The sequence below is a fragment of the Scleropages formosus genome, chromosome 8, assembly GCF_900964775.1.
Source record: "Scleropages formosus chromosome 8, fSclFor1.1, whole genome shotgun sequence".
Taxonomy (NCBI): Eukaryota; Metazoa; Chordata; class Actinopteri; order Osteoglossiformes; family Osteoglossidae; genus Scleropages; species Scleropages formosus.
The window spans coordinates 1,909,599-1,929,242 of NC_041813.1; the positions used below are offsets into that span (position 1 = coordinate 1,909,599).

Consider the following 19,644-nt stretch of genomic DNA (forward strand, 5'->3'; position numbering starts at 1 on the left):
CTGTTAGTACACTGTTATTAAAACTATGAAATTTATATCCGACAAAAACATTACTTCAGGATAACATATTCCATATTTGCATGTATAAATACAGGAAACCCGTTGAACTGTGAAAATAAGCATATACAGTAAACTGCATAAGATTCTCTCACAAGAGAGTATACATTATAATGAATACATTTAATACATTATAATACATTATAATGTATAATAATTATTAATGCGACCTTTGCTATCATTAGCAAACAGGAAGGGATTTAAGAGGTAATGTTCATTCAGTTTTCTTCACCACGCTTAGTCTACAGTTAATGTACTAGAGCGGCGCAATTATGTCCAGACAGTGCCGTCTGTCGCACTGTGGCTTCTTGTCAGTTTTGTCACACAATTGGCGAAGCATTACGGCGCCTGTCCAGCTTCGCCATCCGGGATGCCGTTTGGCAACTGAACACCGTTGCTGGGCAGAAGGGGCGCATCCATGCCGTCATCGGCCGCCGCCGCCGCAGTTTCCTCAGACGAGATCACAATGACGTAGCGGTCATCTTCGGCCTCCATGCTCTCGTGGACATCCGCTGTCACCAGCGTAGTGTCGGCGGCAGAGCGGCAGCAGGAGGGGGATGAGCTAAACAGCGGCTGGGACACGTTGTCTGGATCCTCTTCGGGAAGACTGGTGTTGATGTAGATAATGTCTTCCCTACTGGTGGCTTCCGGAAGCTTCTCTGCTAGCTTCTCCAGGCGAATTCGCAACTCCGTGAAAAGAGGTCGGTCTTGAGGGTCTGCTCTCCAGCAACTGAGCATAGTATCATATCTGGACAGAGATGGGCAGAGGGTGACCAGGTGTTCAAAATGATACATCTCCATCTTTACACGATATTGTGACATAAGCGTTTTTGTTTCAGAGCAATACGACGCAACAGCGACGGAGCAAACACTCACAGTTCGTCCAGACAGTCTGCTGGCTGCTTCAGTCGGTGGCCCTCCAGGAGGTAATCGTAGATCTCATGGTTCTGAACACCTGGGTATGGCGTCATGCCCCGTGACGCTATTTCCCACATAGTCACCCCAAAGGCCCACTGAGAGCCGGGAGAAGACAAAGCTGTCATCACCATTATTGCCACACAAAACACTGAATCCATTTTTACAATTCGGTATAAATGTGGTGCCTTCTGAGAAACTGGCAAACTTCAGATAAAAAGTGTGCACATATCCACCTTTCGACCTGCTAACACTTCTCCTAGCACTAAACCATTTTAATAACTCAGTACATGTGCCGTTCATGTTGATTTTCAGAACAAAATGTATGGCACCTCAAGAAGATATGAAAGTATTAACATCTTAACTAATGTGTCCATCAATTTTTCCATTACAATTTTAGCAAAACAGATTTAGTAAATTTCAACATCAAGCATCTTACTATAGTTTTAAGCTGGAAAGGTTATTGGTATTTTGGTCATTCCATTGACAATTTTTCATTCTCACCACCCCCTGAACTGTTAACATCATTCCATTTACAGTCATGTAGGTATGAATTTCTGGTAAACACCATTAGGTAAAGATACAGGTACACAGATACAGGTGTTTAGGAATCAAACATGTCCATCTAAATTAAGATACAGTTTAACACTACTTTTTTTTACAGTGTTGCGGTAGTTGTTTGGAGAAAGGGTGAGTAAACAATTACCACATCACTCTTGACTGTGAACACTCGGTCTGCCAGACTCTCCACAGCTATCCATTTCACCGGCATCTTGGCAATTCTCCCCTGCCTGTAGTAATCTCCACTGTAGATCTTCTTTGACAGGCCGAAGTCTGCTACACACACTGTCATATCATCACGCAACCTGTGAAAGGCCCCAAAATGGTATTTAGGCAACTTGAACCATCATAATTTTGAACATTTTCAGTGACCTTCCAATAAAGCTCAATTTGACCATCCAATTTTGTATCAAAACACAAAAGGACAATAAGACAAGGAATTAATTACCGTTATATATTTGTAGTGAAGTTCTATAGGTGTGTATATTTTTTGAAGTAGCCATATTTCTATATATATATATATATATATATATATATATATATATATATATATATAATTATATATGTATGTGTGCATGTCAGTTATACTACTAGTGGTGTAAGCAAAAAACAAAATATATTATATTATCTGTATAATGTATTATCTATGTCGTGTATGTTATGGGTCTTGTAAGTCAAACTTGAAAATTCTACAGAACTGCAAGCAGTAGAAACAATTCATGACAACTGCAGTGGATATACTGTAAAAGTGCAATGTATGAAAGCGCCAAAGTAAAAGCACCCAAATTAATTAACCGGCTGGCTGCCAGGTTAAAGTTTATTTTTAACTTCGTGAAAGAGCTACGTATCAATGAGGTGAGAGCATCCCAAGCTTCCTAAGAGTGTGACCCACATGCAGTTGCGTGCAGCCAGGTCCCGGTGCAGGAAGTTCTTGCTGCTGAGGTATTCCATCCCCAATGCAATGTCAATCATGAATTTCAGAAGCGTCTGTGTGGGCAGGTACTGAAAAACATGATCATGTCATTTATCAAACTCTACTTGCCAAATGTGCTTTCTACAAGGTTATAGACCGAAATAACCCAAGTGGCTTATATCAGCTAACCAGCAATATTACTACTATTCATTCAACAAAAAGCCAGTTAGCAAAATGGACGGTGATCTGCTCAGGGGTCTGTGACAACATGGACTGACTGCAATTAGCAGGTTACCAGCTGACTGTCTCCGAGTCGAGAGCGCAGCAAGAAGCTGTGAAGATCTCCGTATTTCATGAAGGGAAGAATGACCATTGGCTTGGGGATGTGACCAGAGCTCACATCTAAACATACACCTGAAAAGGGATAGAGTCACCACCTCATCAATGGCAACCACACACCATCAGGCAGCCACAAGATTCCAGCTTGGATCCTTTCAATGACACGTAGTTATTAACCTTAAAAAAATCTGTCACTTTTTTTAAACTAAGTTCATTTTTGTGCTTAAAGCACAAGGGTAGGAAAAGAAAATAATATTGGTCCTGATGTCGGTAACATCAAGAACCTACCAAGAAGGCGAATGACATTGGGATGGTGGAAGTCCTTCATGCAAGCAGCCTCATTCAGAAACTCTTCAATCTCCTTCTGAGAAAAGGTATCCACTGGGACAGAAAGTCAGAGGTATCAGAGGTATCTCCTCCGCAAAATATTTAAAGGGCAGCTACCAGTGCCTACTGTGGCAAGAATTCAGGTCTGAATGTGTAATCCAAGTCTGCTTACTCAGCTTTCAAAACTTCACCATTGTGCACCATAATTATATGTTATATTATCTCGGATGTGTTGTAAACAGGAAACATTGCTCACTTTTCATGGTCTTAACAGCGACCTTCTCAGACATTCCATCCTGGAGTTTCAGGTGACCCTCCACAACTGAGCCAAACTCCCCTGTAGACCACAAGAGAGGCAAGATATAACCGGAACCAACCGGTGAAGAACCAGAATTGGTCAGAAATGCCACTGAACTTGGCAATAAGGAAAAATATGGATTCTTTCATTTTGCCTTCAACCATCTCTGTAGATCATAGTAGTTGAGTAAATCTTGGTTTCATTAGTCAACATGACAAAGCAGACAAAGCCATATTCTCACCCTCTCCTAGGACCTTTCCGATGGAAAGCAGCGACCTCCCAATCATCACATCCTGAAGTTTGGCTTGAAGTTCTTCACTTATTCCAAGATTGGCAACTGTCACCCAAAATGGTTTTGGCAATATTATGTTAAAAATGTTTGGACCGAGGAAAAAAACTATATCAGTCAGCTACACCTTTGCTGACGAAAGCACCACGTGAATGCCACATGATGCGTAGATAGATTGTATAAAACTTAATTTAGCAAAATAATTTGCATACATACATGTCACCTGAATGGCCGATCGATTGTATGACCTTTGGGCTCTGTACTGAATCACTGGGCTGAAGTCCTCTCCACTTCCAAACATCTGTCTGCAAAGGGTGCCAGTGAGGTGTGGCAAAACACAGGAGGGACAGTGGAATTAAAAATAAATAAATGTCATCACGGTCAGCCCCAAACAAAAGCATTTCGGAATGGCACATCAAATTAAAAACAGCCGGAGGCATAGAGGAAGCAAAGCACTTCATTTTATGAGGAAAAAGCATTTTACAGCACTAAGCCAAACAAGGGCTTATCTACATTCCAATGTGGAACACTGAGCCCGTGAGCACATTGAGTGTCCCCAGAAAACGAAGAAGAAAAGGGCAGCGCTTTGCAGAAGGGAAGGGGGGGGGGTGACTCTTTGTTTTTCTCTCCAGCTGCAACAACCCTTGTGCCACTCGCTCAGCTGCAGGCGTGCGGGATGGTAACTACAGGACAAGCTGCTTTATTGACAACGTGAGCGGACATCCGGAGTAACTTCACTCCCTCCAAGCAGGCAGCAGTGAGCCTATTGAGGAAGTTGCCAATAGTTTCAAAGTCCGGAACATAGATGCCGTATTTTGGAACTCGAGGTGGAAGTTGTACGAGTTGGGTTCCCCAGGGACCCTCAAGTTTACTCTGCTGTTTACCAATTTCTGGGAAGGATCTGGCCTCCTCATGCATGACGCATGGCTTACTGCTTCTCACTCACAAAGCCTGCCGAGTTCCTCCAATCAGCATTAGGTATTTAAAGTGTGCTGTATTTCACATTGTCTCAAGATAAACAAAACAAACACAAATTCCCAAGCTGTCTCTGTTCAGCGTATAGCGCAGTGTACAGTTTAGTGTACAGTTCAGCGTATAGCGCGCCATGTCTCACACCCTACGCACACAGCAGACTCCAAACTACAGTGATCCTGCACTGGACAAGCAGTTTTTGATAATAAATGAGTAAAAGCAGAACCTTAAAGAAATGATACATTTTGCTATGAATATAGTATTCATTGTCGCGCATAAAAATACCTTTTATTTTGGTTTTCTAATTAAATTTCAGATGACGCCTGTTTTTGTCCGAGAATCAATTTTTTTACATGGAAAACAAAGCATTAATTCGATCCACTCACAGAAACAAATTAAGCCCGTTAAGTAAAGGAGGGGTGTGTACACAACTTTGGCTCCGTTTACAGGTTTATAACACCGCGATACGTCGGCAGCAGCTCGTTACAGCAGAAAGCGGTCTTTCAGCAGGTCTTAAATATTAACAGGCCTGGAAGCGATGTGATGTGTAATGGAGAGGCTGCAATATGAATACCGATTACAAACGATAACCGGAAATGAACAACAAAGCCCTTTCAGGAAGAAAAAGTGCGGATGTGTCAAGAGCGATCGGTACAAATAGAAGAAGACGGGCTCATGGAGAGACGCTGTACACCACTCACTGGAAACGAGTCTTTGACATTCTGCTGTGCACACACATTGCAGCCCACACGACGAGCAGCAGGAGGCAGAATCCGCACACCACACCCAGCACGATGTACACGGAGTCCGAGTCCCAGGTCTCAGGGCTGGACGATGGAGACGGGGCCAGATCTAGAACCAAAAAGAAGGCGGCGAGCGGATCGCAAAGTTATTATGGGCTCCTGCTGAGCCCCTGTGACCACTTTTGTTTAGAACCTCAGTGAATAACATGGCTTTTTCACATCCTTTTATTTATCCGTTTGGTCAGCGCCCAGAGGGAGAATCCATGAGCTTTTTGTTGACGCACCTCCTCTTGTGAGCACCACGGTTTCAGAATACCACGTAACATTGAAAAAATGTACTCCGGTAAAACATTTCGTCATTAAGTGCTTCCTGCAAACAGCAAACATCTCGAACACCTTTGAAAGAGCCACTTTAGATGAAGCATTTCAGTTTAGCCTGGACCAGGGAACATTTAAGAAAAGAAAATAAATAATCTGCATGACATCCAAATGCCTTTCAAGATGCCTCTTTTTAACCAAAGCAGGTGAGACTTTTTATAAACAGCAGAACTTTCAGTTGTACCACCAGGCTCTTATTCAGGGAGCATTGCTACCCAGTCCTGGTAGAATTGGGACAACTAGTGTGATCTTTACATTTATCTCACACTATTCTCCAAGCAGCTTACAGTGTTAAGGTACTTAATTATTACCTATTTATACAGCTGGGTAATTTTTACTAGGGCAATTTTAGGGTTAGTGGCTTGTTCAAGGGTACTACAGCCGGAGGGAGGTGAGATTCAACCCTGCAGCCTCTGGGTCCAAAGGCAACAGCTCTAACCACTACGCTACCAGCTGTTTCTTTATAAAGGAAAATGGAAAACCGCCCGGCTGCGCGTCAGTGTGTGTGTGTTTGGCCTGCAGTTCCCATGCATCTTGTCCATGTGTCAGTGATATATTCCCAGAGTACTCCCATTGTCTCCGGATCACTTCAAGCTCAATCGGACATGCATTTCTTGAAGATGTATGGATCGATTTTGTTATGAATCTTTTAATAAGTTTCAAGAAAATGTGAGAAGACCCCAGGACTCGTCTCCACGGAGGAGAACGTACCAGTTTAAATGAAGGGCCTGTTTTGACTCCAGAAGAAAGCATTCCAGTCTATCGCATACACACCTGCCTCCGGCACAAAATGGTCCACAGCGGCGCTGAGGACACCTCTTCCAGCGTTGGTTCGTGCTGCCACCTGAATGCGGTACGTTGTGTTCCACACACGGACAGGTATGTGGACCACAGTAGTGTTGCTGTGAACCTGGAATAAACAACCATACAAACACGTTCTTGGCTTATAAATCAAACTGGTCTTTTAACTTTAGTCCTGAATAATTTGGATTTGTTTTGCAAATCTGTAAAAAAAAAAAAAAAAGTATTCTATGTTTGTAATTTTTTTTGATCATCACAGTCACCTGCTCGAAAGCACCGACTTCAACACCCAAAATTTATGCTAAACCTTCAATACTGATGTGAAAGTATTTCCCATTAGTATTACTCTTTTTTGGGAAAAAAAAAAACTGCTTGTTCAACATATGGGTTACAATTTGGGCATAAAGAGTTCAAGCAGTTCCAGTAAATTGCAAAATTAAGGCAATAAAGAGCTAGAGAACACTGCATGGGTTACACCACAGAGTGTACAGACCACATAAAGTACATCGCAAGTAAGTGCGTGGAAGAGCGTAAAAAAGGAAGAGCACCATGCGCTCAGCTGCCTGGAGTTTTTTTTTGTGGGGGTGATGGAACACATGTGACCAAGGAAGGGGCACTATTGCACAACTGCCATAAACATGTTGTTTCCTCGTGCAAGAAATGCTGATGAGGAGACGAGCAGGAACCGAAGAGACCAAGAGCGCATGGCCCGTTACACTTCTTCACCTTGTAGCACACAGTCCCTCTAACGTGGTGCATTATGCAAAGCAACAGCAGAGACCCAACTTTACACTCAAAGTGTAAAAAGTTAAAGTAGATCTCACAGTTTTCTCACACTCCAAAAAATGTGAATATGCTTCCACACTAAAACACAAAAAGTACTAATAACAGGAGCATGCAGCATCACTTTTAAGGTACAGCATTTTGAAACTAACTTGGTTACAGGGAATTTATGTACAACACAAGTGGAAAAATCTGATTTCCCTGGTTAAAGAATTGCTGAAGTAAAGAATTATAAAAGCATTCTTAAAGAATTAACTGGGAATAATTAAAGAATTATTCAAAAGCCACAGTGCCTTTACACAATGGGTTTGAATAAATGTAAGACATGAATATACACACACAGCCTTATTCAAAACTGCAGAGCACTGAAAGAAGTGATCTACTCAGAGTTGCCCAAACACACATACTTCCTGCCACAGCTGTTGTTAGAGTGTGATTCACTCTCATGACTCCCAGCGAACAAAACATTTGGTCATAACATCCATTGTATTCATTTTCCCTGCTGGTTCACTGATGAGTCAATCAAGAAGTATAAAAAGAGGGAAAATTAAATCCTTTTTCACAGCATCACGTCCCGGTGTCGTTGGGACAGGCAAACATACAGGAAACATGACAGCTCAGGTGGAGACTAATGTCCATTCGACCACGAAGGCCAATCTCAAACCTTAAAAACCAGAAGCTCGGCTCACGAATATTAGTCAAAAGAGCGTATTGTTAATTACACATCAGTTTTCTGGATCAATGTAAAATCAAGTAGTGAAGTATCATCAAGGTGACAATATGGTTCATGCAAACAATGTAGGATACTTCCAGAAAGTTTCTATGTGAACTATAATCCTCTGGCGCCACGTGCTCATTTATTTATAACGTATTCAAATAGTACAAATGCAGTGAAGAGAGTTCAGTTTGCTGATAAGAGATTTTGGCATATTTTACAAAGCAGATTCCTGCACTACATCCAGTGTTATTCTAAACAACCTGTTTGCGCGGCACCACTGCAGATAAACAATCTGGATGAGTGAGCATGAGCATCCAAAACCAATAATGTCAAAAACAGAAGTGGAAACAGTATTTTCTCCAAAAACAGGCAATTATTTTATTTATTGAATGAGAATGCTATTATGCAATAAGTATAACCACTGGGTTTCGAAGTCCCAAGGTTGGGAAAACTGATGGGCTGATTAAGTTAACAAGTTGCGCTACTCAACGATTATCAGAATCAGGAACACAATGCTGTCGGTTTCAGTCAACTTAAAACCAGATACTCAGCAACAACAACCACAACAAAAAAAAGAAAACAGTGAAAGCTCACGAAAAGCAATCACATCGAAAGCACCTTATCGGGAACTGACCACGCAACAGGACGCCCTCCACAATTCCTTCGTCCTCGGTACGGTAACCCTTTGACCCCGGTTTGCAAAATCAAAAACAGTTTACTGCAGAACAAAGGAGGAAGGCTGTCAATATGAAAAAAGAAACCAAGAAGTTCTCCTCAACTTCATTTCAGTGAAATGAGCAGAGTTGGAAACACAAGGGCTGTAGAGTGAACATCATGGGTTCGGTCAGATATTCCTCAAAAAGACCACACGCTGAGACACTTGCATCACTCGTGCTTATCCACACGCACTTACCTTCTTGACACGTTCTCCTTGCCTGACGAGGACTTCGTAGTCCTGAAAGATCCCGTTCATTTGGTCTGCAGGGGGGCTTTCCCACCGGACCACCAACACAGAGCCATTTGGTTCAACAGTCAGGTTGTGGGGGGCCACCGATGGCACTAAAAAGGAACGAGCGCTCAATTACAGCTTCGGCAAAGCTCAGACTTCTTAGCCGTGGAATTCTTTGTGGGGAATTTCACCCAACGGCTAGAGAACTTATATGAGCTCATTATGGACCTGGCGTTGAACGTTGCGGTGTAGAGTTTAGCAAGAACGACAACGTGCAGGTGAGTGAACAACAGGAGACACCGATCCCCTTTTTCATTTTTGTAGCGTTTGGTCATGGAGGGAGAACAATGTGAAAGGTGATGACCAGTCGTGTCCCTAGGACAAAGTGACATTTAGCTTCTGAAAGTAGCCCTCCACCCAACGGCACGCCTGCTATCAGCAACCCAACACAGCCTCCCGGTACCTCCAGGAATAGACAGGAAATCCAGAGTAGCTCCACCCATGCCGAAAGCATATTTTTTCCTATGAATGTGTTCCAGCTTCCTGTTTGGAGGTCGAGGAAATGCAGGGAAGTGATATGACGAGTCCACTCATTTAAAGAATTTCTTTGCTAGTTTATGGAACAGCTCTTTTCATTTGGCTCGAGCATCTGGGAGCGAAGGACGATACACCGTGCTCAGCGGACGCTGTTAAACGCTCGACGTTTGGCTAGTTCGCGTTGGCCTACCTCCCTCTGCGGTGTGACACGACACCCAGGAGCTGTTGGGGGACGAGCCGACCTCATTGCTGCATGACACACTCATGCTGTACCAAGTGAGGGACTGCAGGTGTGGGATGTCGTGCTGGAAGGGCGGGACTGAGACCTTAATGACATGTGTGGTCCCATCCCTCCCTGGTGTCACATCTTTCACCTGGAACAGCAGTTATAATAAAAAAGCACAACTTTTAGTCCTTTTAAAGACATGACAGTGCAATACTTTCTAAAGTGTCAAAGTACCGATGACTTCTGCAATAAACAGAGGTAGCACGTGAAAACAATTCCTATTTACGAACAGAACAATTTGACTGCATTTGGGGACGTCGACACGGCTGCGCTGCGGTACCGTGCGTCACCCCTGCCCGCATGGTCAGTGTGTTCAGCTCTGATTTCCCACAGAACTGCCAAGCGATTTGTCATAAATGACTTTAGCAGAGAAATTTGCTGCTAGGGCACTAGTGCAACTATTAAAAACTTAAAGCAAATCACACGCGTTCATTACAAGGTAACTGCGTATGACGTTAGCGGGGACAAAACTATTTGCTAAGTAAGGACGGGATTTAAACGTAGGCGAGCGCCTACCACAACGCTGCAAGTGGAAAGTGGGGAGAAGCCATCGTGTCCAGGGGTCCATCTCAGGACCACGCTGTTGGATCCTTGAGAGACCACTGTCACACCGGAGACTTGGGCTGGAGGCTCTGAAAAATACAGCGGAAAAGAAAAGGCCCAAGAGCTTCAATACTCAGCTTTATTGCTTCGATACCAGGCAGGAGGAAACTACTGTACTTTCCCTGACTACTGATTTCCACATTACCTTTGACGTTGACCTGCGCTGTTCTGGAGATGGTCACTCCTTTCTCGTTACGAGCCTCGCAGCTAAACTGGGTGTGCTTGTCCACGCCTGGAGAAACCGACAAGGACCGGAATTCGCATTGAGACCAAGGCCAGAAAACCTGTCTTATACATAGTTTTTTTTTTTTTTTTTTTAAAAAAAAAAAGAAAAGCCATGAAATAAAGGCTCTCTTCGTATCAAGTACTGCTTTGTATTTGGTACGACAAGGAAGTGCAAGACAAGTCTTTGCTCGGATAACCTGTCAGGTCCTGTACTTACAGAAAGAAAACCTATTTAAATAATTTTCCCCTTCTGACGTTGCAGAAAAAAATGTTCATTTAGCAGACACTTTTCCTCAAAGCGACTTCCAGTGAGCTCTACGTAGTGTTATGAGCCCAAGCACCTTATTCACCACGGTGACTTACACTGCTAGATACACAACTTAACACTGGGTCACTCATCCATACATCAGTGGAACACACACACTCTCTCTCTCTCTCTCTGCCACTCACACACTATGGGGGAACCTGAACAGCATGTCTCTGGAGTGTGGGAGGAAACCAGAGCACCCGGAGGAAACCCACGCGGACATGGGGAGAACATGCAAACTCCACACAGACTGAGTGGGGATCGAACCCACGCCCCTCTCGCACCACCCAGGTGCTGTGAGACAGCAGCGCTACTCGCTGTGTCACCATGTGACCCCAAAGAGAACTACAGCTTCACTACTTGCTTTTACTCAAAGAGAAAACCAGATCAAGAGGTGTGTCTCAGGCCTTATTACACTGGGCTCGGAACCCAAACCCTGCCCCTTCCCTCAAGCCAGCAGACCCTTGACTGCTCTCCTCCAGCATGACATTTGGGTAGGAACCCAGTGTTGCATTTCTATCTTATAATAAGAGCTGCAAAAGTCAAAAGGTAAGAGCATCAAAACTAAAACGCAGTAAAAGAAGGTTGGGAAAATGTTTTACCAGAGCTTCAAGCTGCTTAGCATTCCTGCTCAGCCAACCAACATGAAAATATGACTATACTGCGCTCACATTTTCCACGAGAGGTGGGGGCGGCCTCTGGTCAACCAGGCTGAACAAAAGGTCACATTTCCCGAATGCGAAGCGAGGGACGAGGGAGCCGAGCGCCGTCGTGATGAGGAGCGCAGCCAAAGACACGGAACCTGCAAACACTCCCAGGCTCACGAAGATTAACCAGAGAAAAGTTAAATAATAAGGTAACGTACTGTAATCGACCACGTGGGGGGAAGTGGGCTGCACTGCTGACACAGGACATTTCCTTCTCTAAAAAAAAAAGAGTTTTTCCATTTCAACAATGATGCAAACCTCTGTGAAAATACAGAGTTACCGGGAAAGAGTTGTGGACCAGTGTGTTACCACAAGCCTGGTTGAACGAAGGAGTAACACGTTGCGAGCGTGGCCCTCGTGTGCGATTCGGCCGAGCAAAACGGCACACTTTTCCTTCCTGGCAGGAGAAGCGTCACTCAGTAGCGTCACTTTCTCTTTTATTCCTGCGTCGTCTTGTTCCCAGTCTGTGCTTGGAGAACAAAGTCACGGGGTTTCGCATCATCTCGGTAAAACTATGGCTCATCAGTAAAGTCACTCCCCTGTTGAGGGCCAACGGACCAGTAAATATCAGAGTAAAACAGTGTTATCTTCCATCTGAATCAACAGCCTCATTGAGGCTGCAGAGGGAAGAAGTGGAATTTATATAAGCAAAGTACTTTGACAGCAATTTAAAAATTTTTAAAAATCCACCGTCACATCTTAACGCTGCATTTTCCCCATTTATCTTCCAAAACAGAACGCATTATATTTTTCCAAAATAACATTGTATCGCTAATACTCCACACGTTTATTAAAGGATAAACGAGAAGACAAGGGCAATAACTGCCGCTGTAAAGTCGATCAGAAACATCACATTACATTTATTCATTTATCAGATGCTTTTCTCCAAAGCGACGAACATCTCATAGAAAATACTGCGTTCGTTACGTTTGGAATCGTATGGAAAGCAGCTAAAGAGGAACACAAACTGATTTCGTTTGCTTACAGACAGAGAGCTGCAAGGCGGCGCACTGTTGCAACTAGATTATTACCCAAGGAAGCTCTTTCACACAGAGAGCAAACGTCCCAAACCCCCCCCAAAAAAAACAGATGGGTATGTTTAAGAGCACAGCAGGCACAGCACGCAGTAAACAAGAGCTCATGCAGTCAACTAATGTCAGCTGCTGTCAACCCACCAGTGAATAAAGAAAAAAAAATGGGGGGGAAAAAACCTCAAAACTTGCTGTTTTCTCCATATATTTTCACGTTGCGCACAAATTTTCTGGTGATGGGACATAACTCGGGAAAATCCAAACATTTAAACGTTTAAAGATTTTAAAGTAAGTTAAGAGCTAATAAAAGAAACCAAAGAAATGTGGTTGGCTCAGGGATTGCAGTAAACAAGGCAGGGAAGAGATGGAAGGAGCAAATGTTCAGGTCCCCTGTGTGGAAAAATGCACTTTTGGTTCTGGGGACCTTTAATTACTGGGTTTGACAGTACCGTACTACTGTACCGCAGCACAGCTCCTCCAGCCAGCACATCCACCAGCTCTTGCCTTTAAACTGTAAGCCTCTGCAAAAAAAGGAGTTTGGCACATTCACACTAAATTATTGGTGCTCAGGGTCCCATCAGTCTCCCTGTCTGCTAATATTCATGGATTCAGAATAAATTCCACGTTTCCACAAGTGTGCAATGGAATACATTTCTTCACAGAATAAATATATGACTGCGGTTCATGCAGCATAGACCAGTATTTCTGGCAATGCTCACAAAACCATTTTTAATATCCTGTGCGTACGTACGTGTACGCACGTACATTATATATACTGTATAGGCACACCAACCAACCAGCACCTTACTGCTTTATTTGGAAATGAGCTTTTTTTTGTGACTTTTAAGGGAAAAAATTAAAGAATTGTACACATTCCCTCGTTCCACTCCTATACAGTGGCGATTTGTTACCCTAAGCATTTTACCACGTTTAATTCAGGTACATTTTGTCCATTAGGATCCTTACTGTCCGAACGCCATCCAAAGTCCGTTCCATTCATCTGTCTCGCTTTGCTCAAGTGGGGACAGTCCACGACTGGTGATTGAGGCCCCGGAAGAGAGGTTTCCAACCTTAGTCCCGCTGGACTGCAGTGTCACAGTCAGGACAGGAACACAGTGCCGTCGGTTTCAGTCAGAGCTTGTGAGAACATTGGTGACGTGAGCAATTAACCACTGACACGTTTCCCCAGTTCAGCAAATTCAGCCTTCCCTCTCCGGCCCGAACGCGTCAGTGGACTCGAGGCTTGCGAATATTGTGTGACTTGAGAAGGAACAGACCTGCGCAGAGGCGTACGGGTTACAAGAGTCCACAGATGCCAACGTCTCAGTACTACCTACTGGGTGACTGTAGCGGCAGTGATCTCGGATAGTATAACGTAGGCAGCAGAATTCATACATTGAGAAACAAAGTTGAGACCATGGCCAATGTGCCAAACCCCCTACTGCAGCATCCCTTGTACTTGTAGAGGACACAGCTAAGTGGGAGGCCTCTAAATAGGGCTTTTGTCCCGTCCCACCGGCTCCCCTTACAGTCCCACCGAAACCACGGCACGTGCTGAACCAAAGCAAAGCCTCAACATGTAACCCTTCTTCATGCAGTAGCTGCGCTGCCTTGAGCGCAAACCCAACTGCGAGAGTCTACAAACAGGGGCGACTGCAATGTCCTGCAACGGCACCGATGATACTGGGGATCTTACAGTGTAAATTATGGTACTGTACAAGGTGCCTCACGTAGAGAGACACCGTCACCCAAAATAACAATCTCACTTACGTACGAGTGAGTCTCTGTTCGCTTTGCTTTTACCATAGCCTACAAAAGGGCAGTGCGCTGGTACAGCGGGTAGTGCTGCTGTCTCATGGTGCCTGGGTGATGTGAGGGGATGTAGGTTCAATTCCCGCTCAGCCTGTGTGGCGTTTGCATGTTCTCCCTGTGTCTGTGTTGCTTTCCTCTGGGTGCTCTGGTTTCTTCCCACAGTCCAAAGATGTGCTGTTCAGGTTCACCCATAGTGTGTGAGAGACAGAGAGAGAGTGTGTGTTCCACTGAAGTATGGGTGAGTGACCCAGTGTAAGTAGTGGATCTAGCAATGTAAGTCACCACAGTAAAGAAGGTGTGTGGGCTGATAACACTACACAGAGGTCATCGAAAGTTGCTTTGGACAAAACTATCTGCTAAATAAATGCTTGAAAAAACTAGACTTTTGCCAAAAAAGCATTAGTTTGGAAATCGTCCTACATTATGCAGCGAATATAAGTTCACTTCTGCAGAATTTCACAACAAGCACAACCTGCTTTTCCAGTAATACTGGCATCTGAATTCCATCCAAGACCACAGTATTGTCACACGCTCGTAACGGCTCAGGTCAACCACGGTTTTCAGAGCGAACGGCTCAAAACTCCGCAGCAGTTCCTCTCGTAGCTTGTTCGGTAAGAACGTCTCTCCTTAGTTAGCAGGAGGGACAGATATTCTCACCGTTCGCTCTGCAAAACCCTGTGCTTCCAAGGGAGCGCCAGGAAATAATTAAATAAAAGACAGCTCAACAAGCACAATCGGACATGACTAATCAGTTCAAAGCATTTTAAACTTACTTACACACACACACACACCAAACTATAAGGTGATGTCCCTCACTTGTAAGGCTGCCAGCAGTGTCCCTACTGTAACACCCCTGAGTTAGACATTTATTAATACTAATAGCATTAATAAATGTCTACTATTAAGAAATATCGTAACATTTATACATTAATGCTAACAGCAAATTAAACACTAAAAAATACGGATGTCTTTTTTGTTTATAATCATAAGGATGTAAATTAAAATATTCTCCCTCACTAATAGAGCAATGGAACTACACTAAGTTCACTACTAGAGCAGCTGCAGATGTCAGATGCACGCAGCTATCGAGTACACAGAGCATAGCGAGATGAGCGAAGAGGGTCGCTCACCCGGTACAGTAATGTTTTGGGGAGAACCACTGTCGACCGTCATCCGTGAATAGTCCCTCAGCCACAGAATGGTTATTGGTTCGGGGGGGCCGACTGCATCGCAACTCAAGGAAAACGGGGTACCGCGCGTCACGTTCACATCCTCCGGGTGCCTGGTGAACATGGGAAGACCTGCACACACAAATTGGCAAAGAGTGTGTTATGAGCAGAGCTTTTGAACTCCAAGTGTCAGGAAAGCGTAATAATAATAATATAAGCACTTGTCAGTGAAACGAGAGATTTGCCTGGAACGCACCTTCAACCTGAATGACAATGGGCTGCGACTTGATCATGGCATCGCTGACATTGAGCTTGCAGACGTACTCGCCAGCGTGATCCCGCAGAACGCTTCTAATGCTGGAGGAGAACAAAACAGCTCTTCCAGAACATTCTCACATGACTAATTTGTCGTCAGCTCCCCTAAAGCTGACAGATTACAGTTCGCTACATCCACAAGTTTGTCTGTGTCATTCAGCACCTAATTCACAGCGACAAGCAGTCGAGGACTTGGGCCAACATGTAGGCAACAAACTAGAGGTAACATACGGAGAATGAGTGGCTGTATTTAATGTACATGTGCAAATAAAGGGATGAAGGAGTAGTAAGAGATCGTCGGGAACAAGCCTGGTTTTCCTGTCAAATGTAGATGGGGGCAAGAGGACGTTTCTGAGCAGAAGCTCATTCCATAGAGCAGCAGTTTTAAAACCCCAAATCCCGACAACATGCTGTGAGTGCAGATTTTGGTTTTTCTAAGCCGTGTCTTAAACTGTTGATTCAGCTGCCGATGCAAAACAATTAGACAATTCGGATGTAATAACAAAACCTGAAAGCTCATTGTAAGTTTCACATTTTAGTGTTTTTAAACAGGCGCAGTGGGTTTGGCCTGTGATCGCTCTCTGGCAGGTCTAGGGTTCGAGTCCCGTTTGGGGCGCCTTGCGATGGACTGGTGTCCCGTCCTGGGTGTGTCCCTTCCCCCTCCAGCCCTGTGCCCTGTGTTGCTGGGTTAGGCTGTGACCCCTCTCGGGACAAGCGGTTTCAGACTCTGTGTGTGTGTGTTTTTAAACAACATAATAACTCAACAAATAAATAAATCCCGATATATTCAGCTTAAATAAGGGGAAGATCCTTTATTGGCCCAAATCAGAACTACAGTATAAAACCAGTTTAACTGGCCTACACAGCGGAGTGTGTTTTCAGCTTTGTTATGCAATGTGAAACTTTTGTTACGCAACAGTCAACAGCTGATTCAAGGCTTAATGCGCGAGGTCGAAACGGAGGCCAGTACTTGCAGCATTTGCACATTGCATTTACCTGAGCGTAGACAGGAGAGTCACCATTTCTTGAGACACTCCTTGGACGGCCGTGTGCAGATCGTTGACCACAGCCTGCAGGCTGCCGTGCAGCTCCAGTCCATCCTTCCACCACACGATAGTGGGTTCCAGCGAAAGAATAGGGATGTCAATGGAACAGTTCAGTTTGGCCTCCATGCCCACCGACAACAGAACTTTGCCCACCGTGGGCTTGAAGGTCAGTTGCCAACTGTCCGCTGTGGGTTTCAGGGAGCCGGTGGACGAAGGAGACCGTACCCATCGTCCAGGAAGGCCTGAGGGATACAGAGGTTTTAATAGGGCAGTACTGCGGCACAGCCAGTAGTGCTGCTGTCTCACGGTGTCTGGGTGGTGCGACAGGACGTGGGTTTGATCCCTGCTCAGCCTGTGTGGAGTTTGCATGTCCTCCCTGTGTCTGCATGGGTTTCCTCTGGGTGCTCTGGTTTCCTCCCAAAGTCCTGCTGTTCCAGTTCACCCAGTGTGTGTGTGTGTGTGTGTGTGTGTGTGTGTGTGTGTGTGTTCCACTGATGTATGGATGAGTGACCCAGTGTAAGTAGTGTATCTACCAGTGTAAGTCACCACAGTGAATAAGGTGTGTGGGCTGATAACACTACATAGAACTCATTGGAAGCCACTTTGACTACAAACATCTATTCACTTAGCTGATGCTTTCCTCCAAAGTGATGTAGAATTTTAAGTTCCAAATGACTATTTACTCATTTATAGAACTGGGTTATTTTACTGGAGTAATTTAGGGTAAGTACTTTGCTCAAGGGTACTACAGCAGGAGGTGGGAATCAAACCCATGGACTTTGAGTCCAAAGGCAGCAGCTCTAACCACTAGGGTACCAGCTGTCCCACATTACAGTAGAGTAACAGTAGCACTTCCCATCAACACACTTCCAGGGTTATTTCATTCACATTGATTGAAATGTTCTGCATTTTTGTCACGCTGCTGGATGTTACGTTGTACCTTATGCGAGAAGAAGTTCCTTTCACAGTAATGGGCATTATGATAATGAATAATGACCGTTATTAGCACCATAATACGTAATAATAATAATAATCATAATTCTGAAGTATCATCAGAAGTGGCGAAACTCCAGAGAATCCAGTAGGACTCGAGCTGCTCGAGAAGCCTGGAGACCCAGTTACTGTCCTCTGAAGGTGTCCCGCTCAATTTCTGCAAGGTCCACAGGACTTTCTTTCCAAAAGCAGGTGGGACCAGGAGCGGGAGCCCGATGCGCTGCGCTGCGGAGCAAAAGCAAAAGCGCCAGTCGCTGCGAGACGCGTCTAAACGCGGACGAAACGCAGGGAAACACGTGCGCAGTGTGAAGAACCCGAAGCCGAAGCCGAAGCCGAACCCAACCCGGGCTCTTTCATGGAGCGATCATCTTGAGGTGTAAAAAAAGCGGTATTTGGGGTCTTATGCCATTATGGGGGCGGCGCTGCAATCTGAGCCCGATCTCATCATGAGCTCCGTGTTTATCGCGCAAAATCCCGTAGGAAAAAAATAACAAACAGTGTCCTAAACAATTTTTTAAACATCAACTGTGTCAATAACGATAATATAATAGTACCGTTCTCTGTAGTACGTCAGATGTCGATGTGCAATGTCAGCTAGTCGACAAGTAAAAAACTTGACTAATTAATAATAAATTGTTCAACAGAAACATTAGGTGGAGCTGACGACAAATCGCGACTTCGATCCCGCAGTTTTTTTGTCCCCAATAACAAAGTATCAACAAGCCTTAAGTTAAGTAGAAGTTTCCGCCGCCGCCGCCGCCGCGTCTCTCTTACCGACAGTCCGCGAGCCGGAGGAGCAGAGACTCGGCAGGAGGAGGAGGTGGAGAAAGTGGAGAAAGTGGAGAAAGTGGAGAAAAAGGAGTCCGGGTGCCGATCGGGACATCATCATGTCGTCACCGCAGCTCGTGGGTTACAGCGGTACCTTTAATCCCGTTTTAAGAGTGAAAGCGCGGTTCAACGCGCCGCTGAAATGTCTACAAAGTTTCCCCGCAGCGAAGGAATGCGGCCCGAGCGGAGCACGAGCGCAGATCTCCATTGGGGGGCGGGGGGGGGGGGGGGGGGGGGGGGTCGATCGATCCCCCGCCCCTTTGTTGTCTTTGCTCCGGGGCTCCTCTGTGTGAACGCGCATCCAGTCCCGAGCGTTTCGCTCGGTGAGCGCCGCGCGTGACGTCACGCGGGATTCCGAGCATCCGCCCGGGTGGAACGATACCTCGACCCCGGGCGTCCAAGTGAAAAGCTGGCTTTCCTGTTTTTGCAATAATTCAGATGGCTTTAACAATGGTTGTTAATATTGAAATATTAAAATGACGCTATTATCGGACACTGTTTATTCATACGAACTACATGCCGGAACACGTCCACAGTCCCGGGGGTCGAACTGAGCCGTTGTGCGGGTCACAAAATCACTGTACTGCCACTAGATGTCGTGCCCTTTAAAGGTCGAGTTTAGCTCCTGCATTCAGGTCAATATGTGCAGAAGCGCTGCATCCATCTATTTTGTGATGAAAAATCTAGATAGATAGATAGATATTCATCGTCTGCGATCCTGCAGTTTTCAGTTCGTCCACAA

At 44.9% G+C, this 19,644-nt stretch overlaps 1 protein-coding gene across 2 annotated transcripts; it reads right to left on the minus strand.

The window, feature by feature from the left end:
* Nucleotides 1–196: 196 nt before the first annotated feature.
* Nucleotides 197–19,102, minus strand: mertka (c-mer proto-oncogene tyrosine kinase a). 2 transcript variants are annotated; one of them, XM_029254299.1, is made up of 19 exons: nucleotides 18,849–19,102; nucleotides 17,032–17,323; nucleotides 15,977–16,077; nucleotides 15,682–15,852; nucleotides 10,615–10,701; nucleotides 10,383–10,498; nucleotides 9,771–9,954; nucleotides 9,008–9,153; nucleotides 6,567–6,702; nucleotides 5,373–5,523; nucleotides 3,916–4,004; nucleotides 3,652–3,747; nucleotides 3,369–3,449; nucleotides 3,074–3,166; nucleotides 2,742–2,860; nucleotides 2,426–2,535; nucleotides 1,679–1,838; nucleotides 934–1,070; nucleotides 197–805 (listed from the first exon to the last, which is right to left on the minus strand). In XM_029254299.1, exons 1-19 carry the CDS (start codon nucleotides 18,961–18,963, stop codon nucleotides 397–399), a joined length of 2,793 nt encoding a protein of 930 aa, XP_029110132.1. In that variant the 5' UTR covers nucleotides 18,964–19,102; the 3' UTR covers nucleotides 197–396. The 2 variants fall into 2 exon arrangements, with proteins under 2 accessions (XP_029110132.1, XP_029110133.1); XM_029254300.1 differs by lacking the exon at nucleotides 18,849–19,102 and adding an exon at nucleotides 18,629–18,732.
* Between the last annotated feature and the right edge of the window lie 542 nt (nucleotides 19,103–19,644).

Excerpts from the sequence above, each read along its gene's own strand:
- mertka (XM_029254299.1), bottom strand. The coding sequence starts at position 18,963 with ATGATGATGTCCCGATCGGCACCCGGACTCCTTTTTCTCCACTTTCTC. Across the intron at positions 15,853-15,976 it reads CATTGTCATTCAGGTTGAAG|GTCTTCCCATGTTCACCAGG; the intron begins GTGCGTTCCAGG and ends TTGTGTGTGCAG. Across the intron at positions 3,167-3,368 it reads CGCTGTTAAGACCATGAAAA|TGGATACCTTTTCTCAGAAG; the intron begins GTGAGCAATGTT and ends TTTCTGTCCCAG.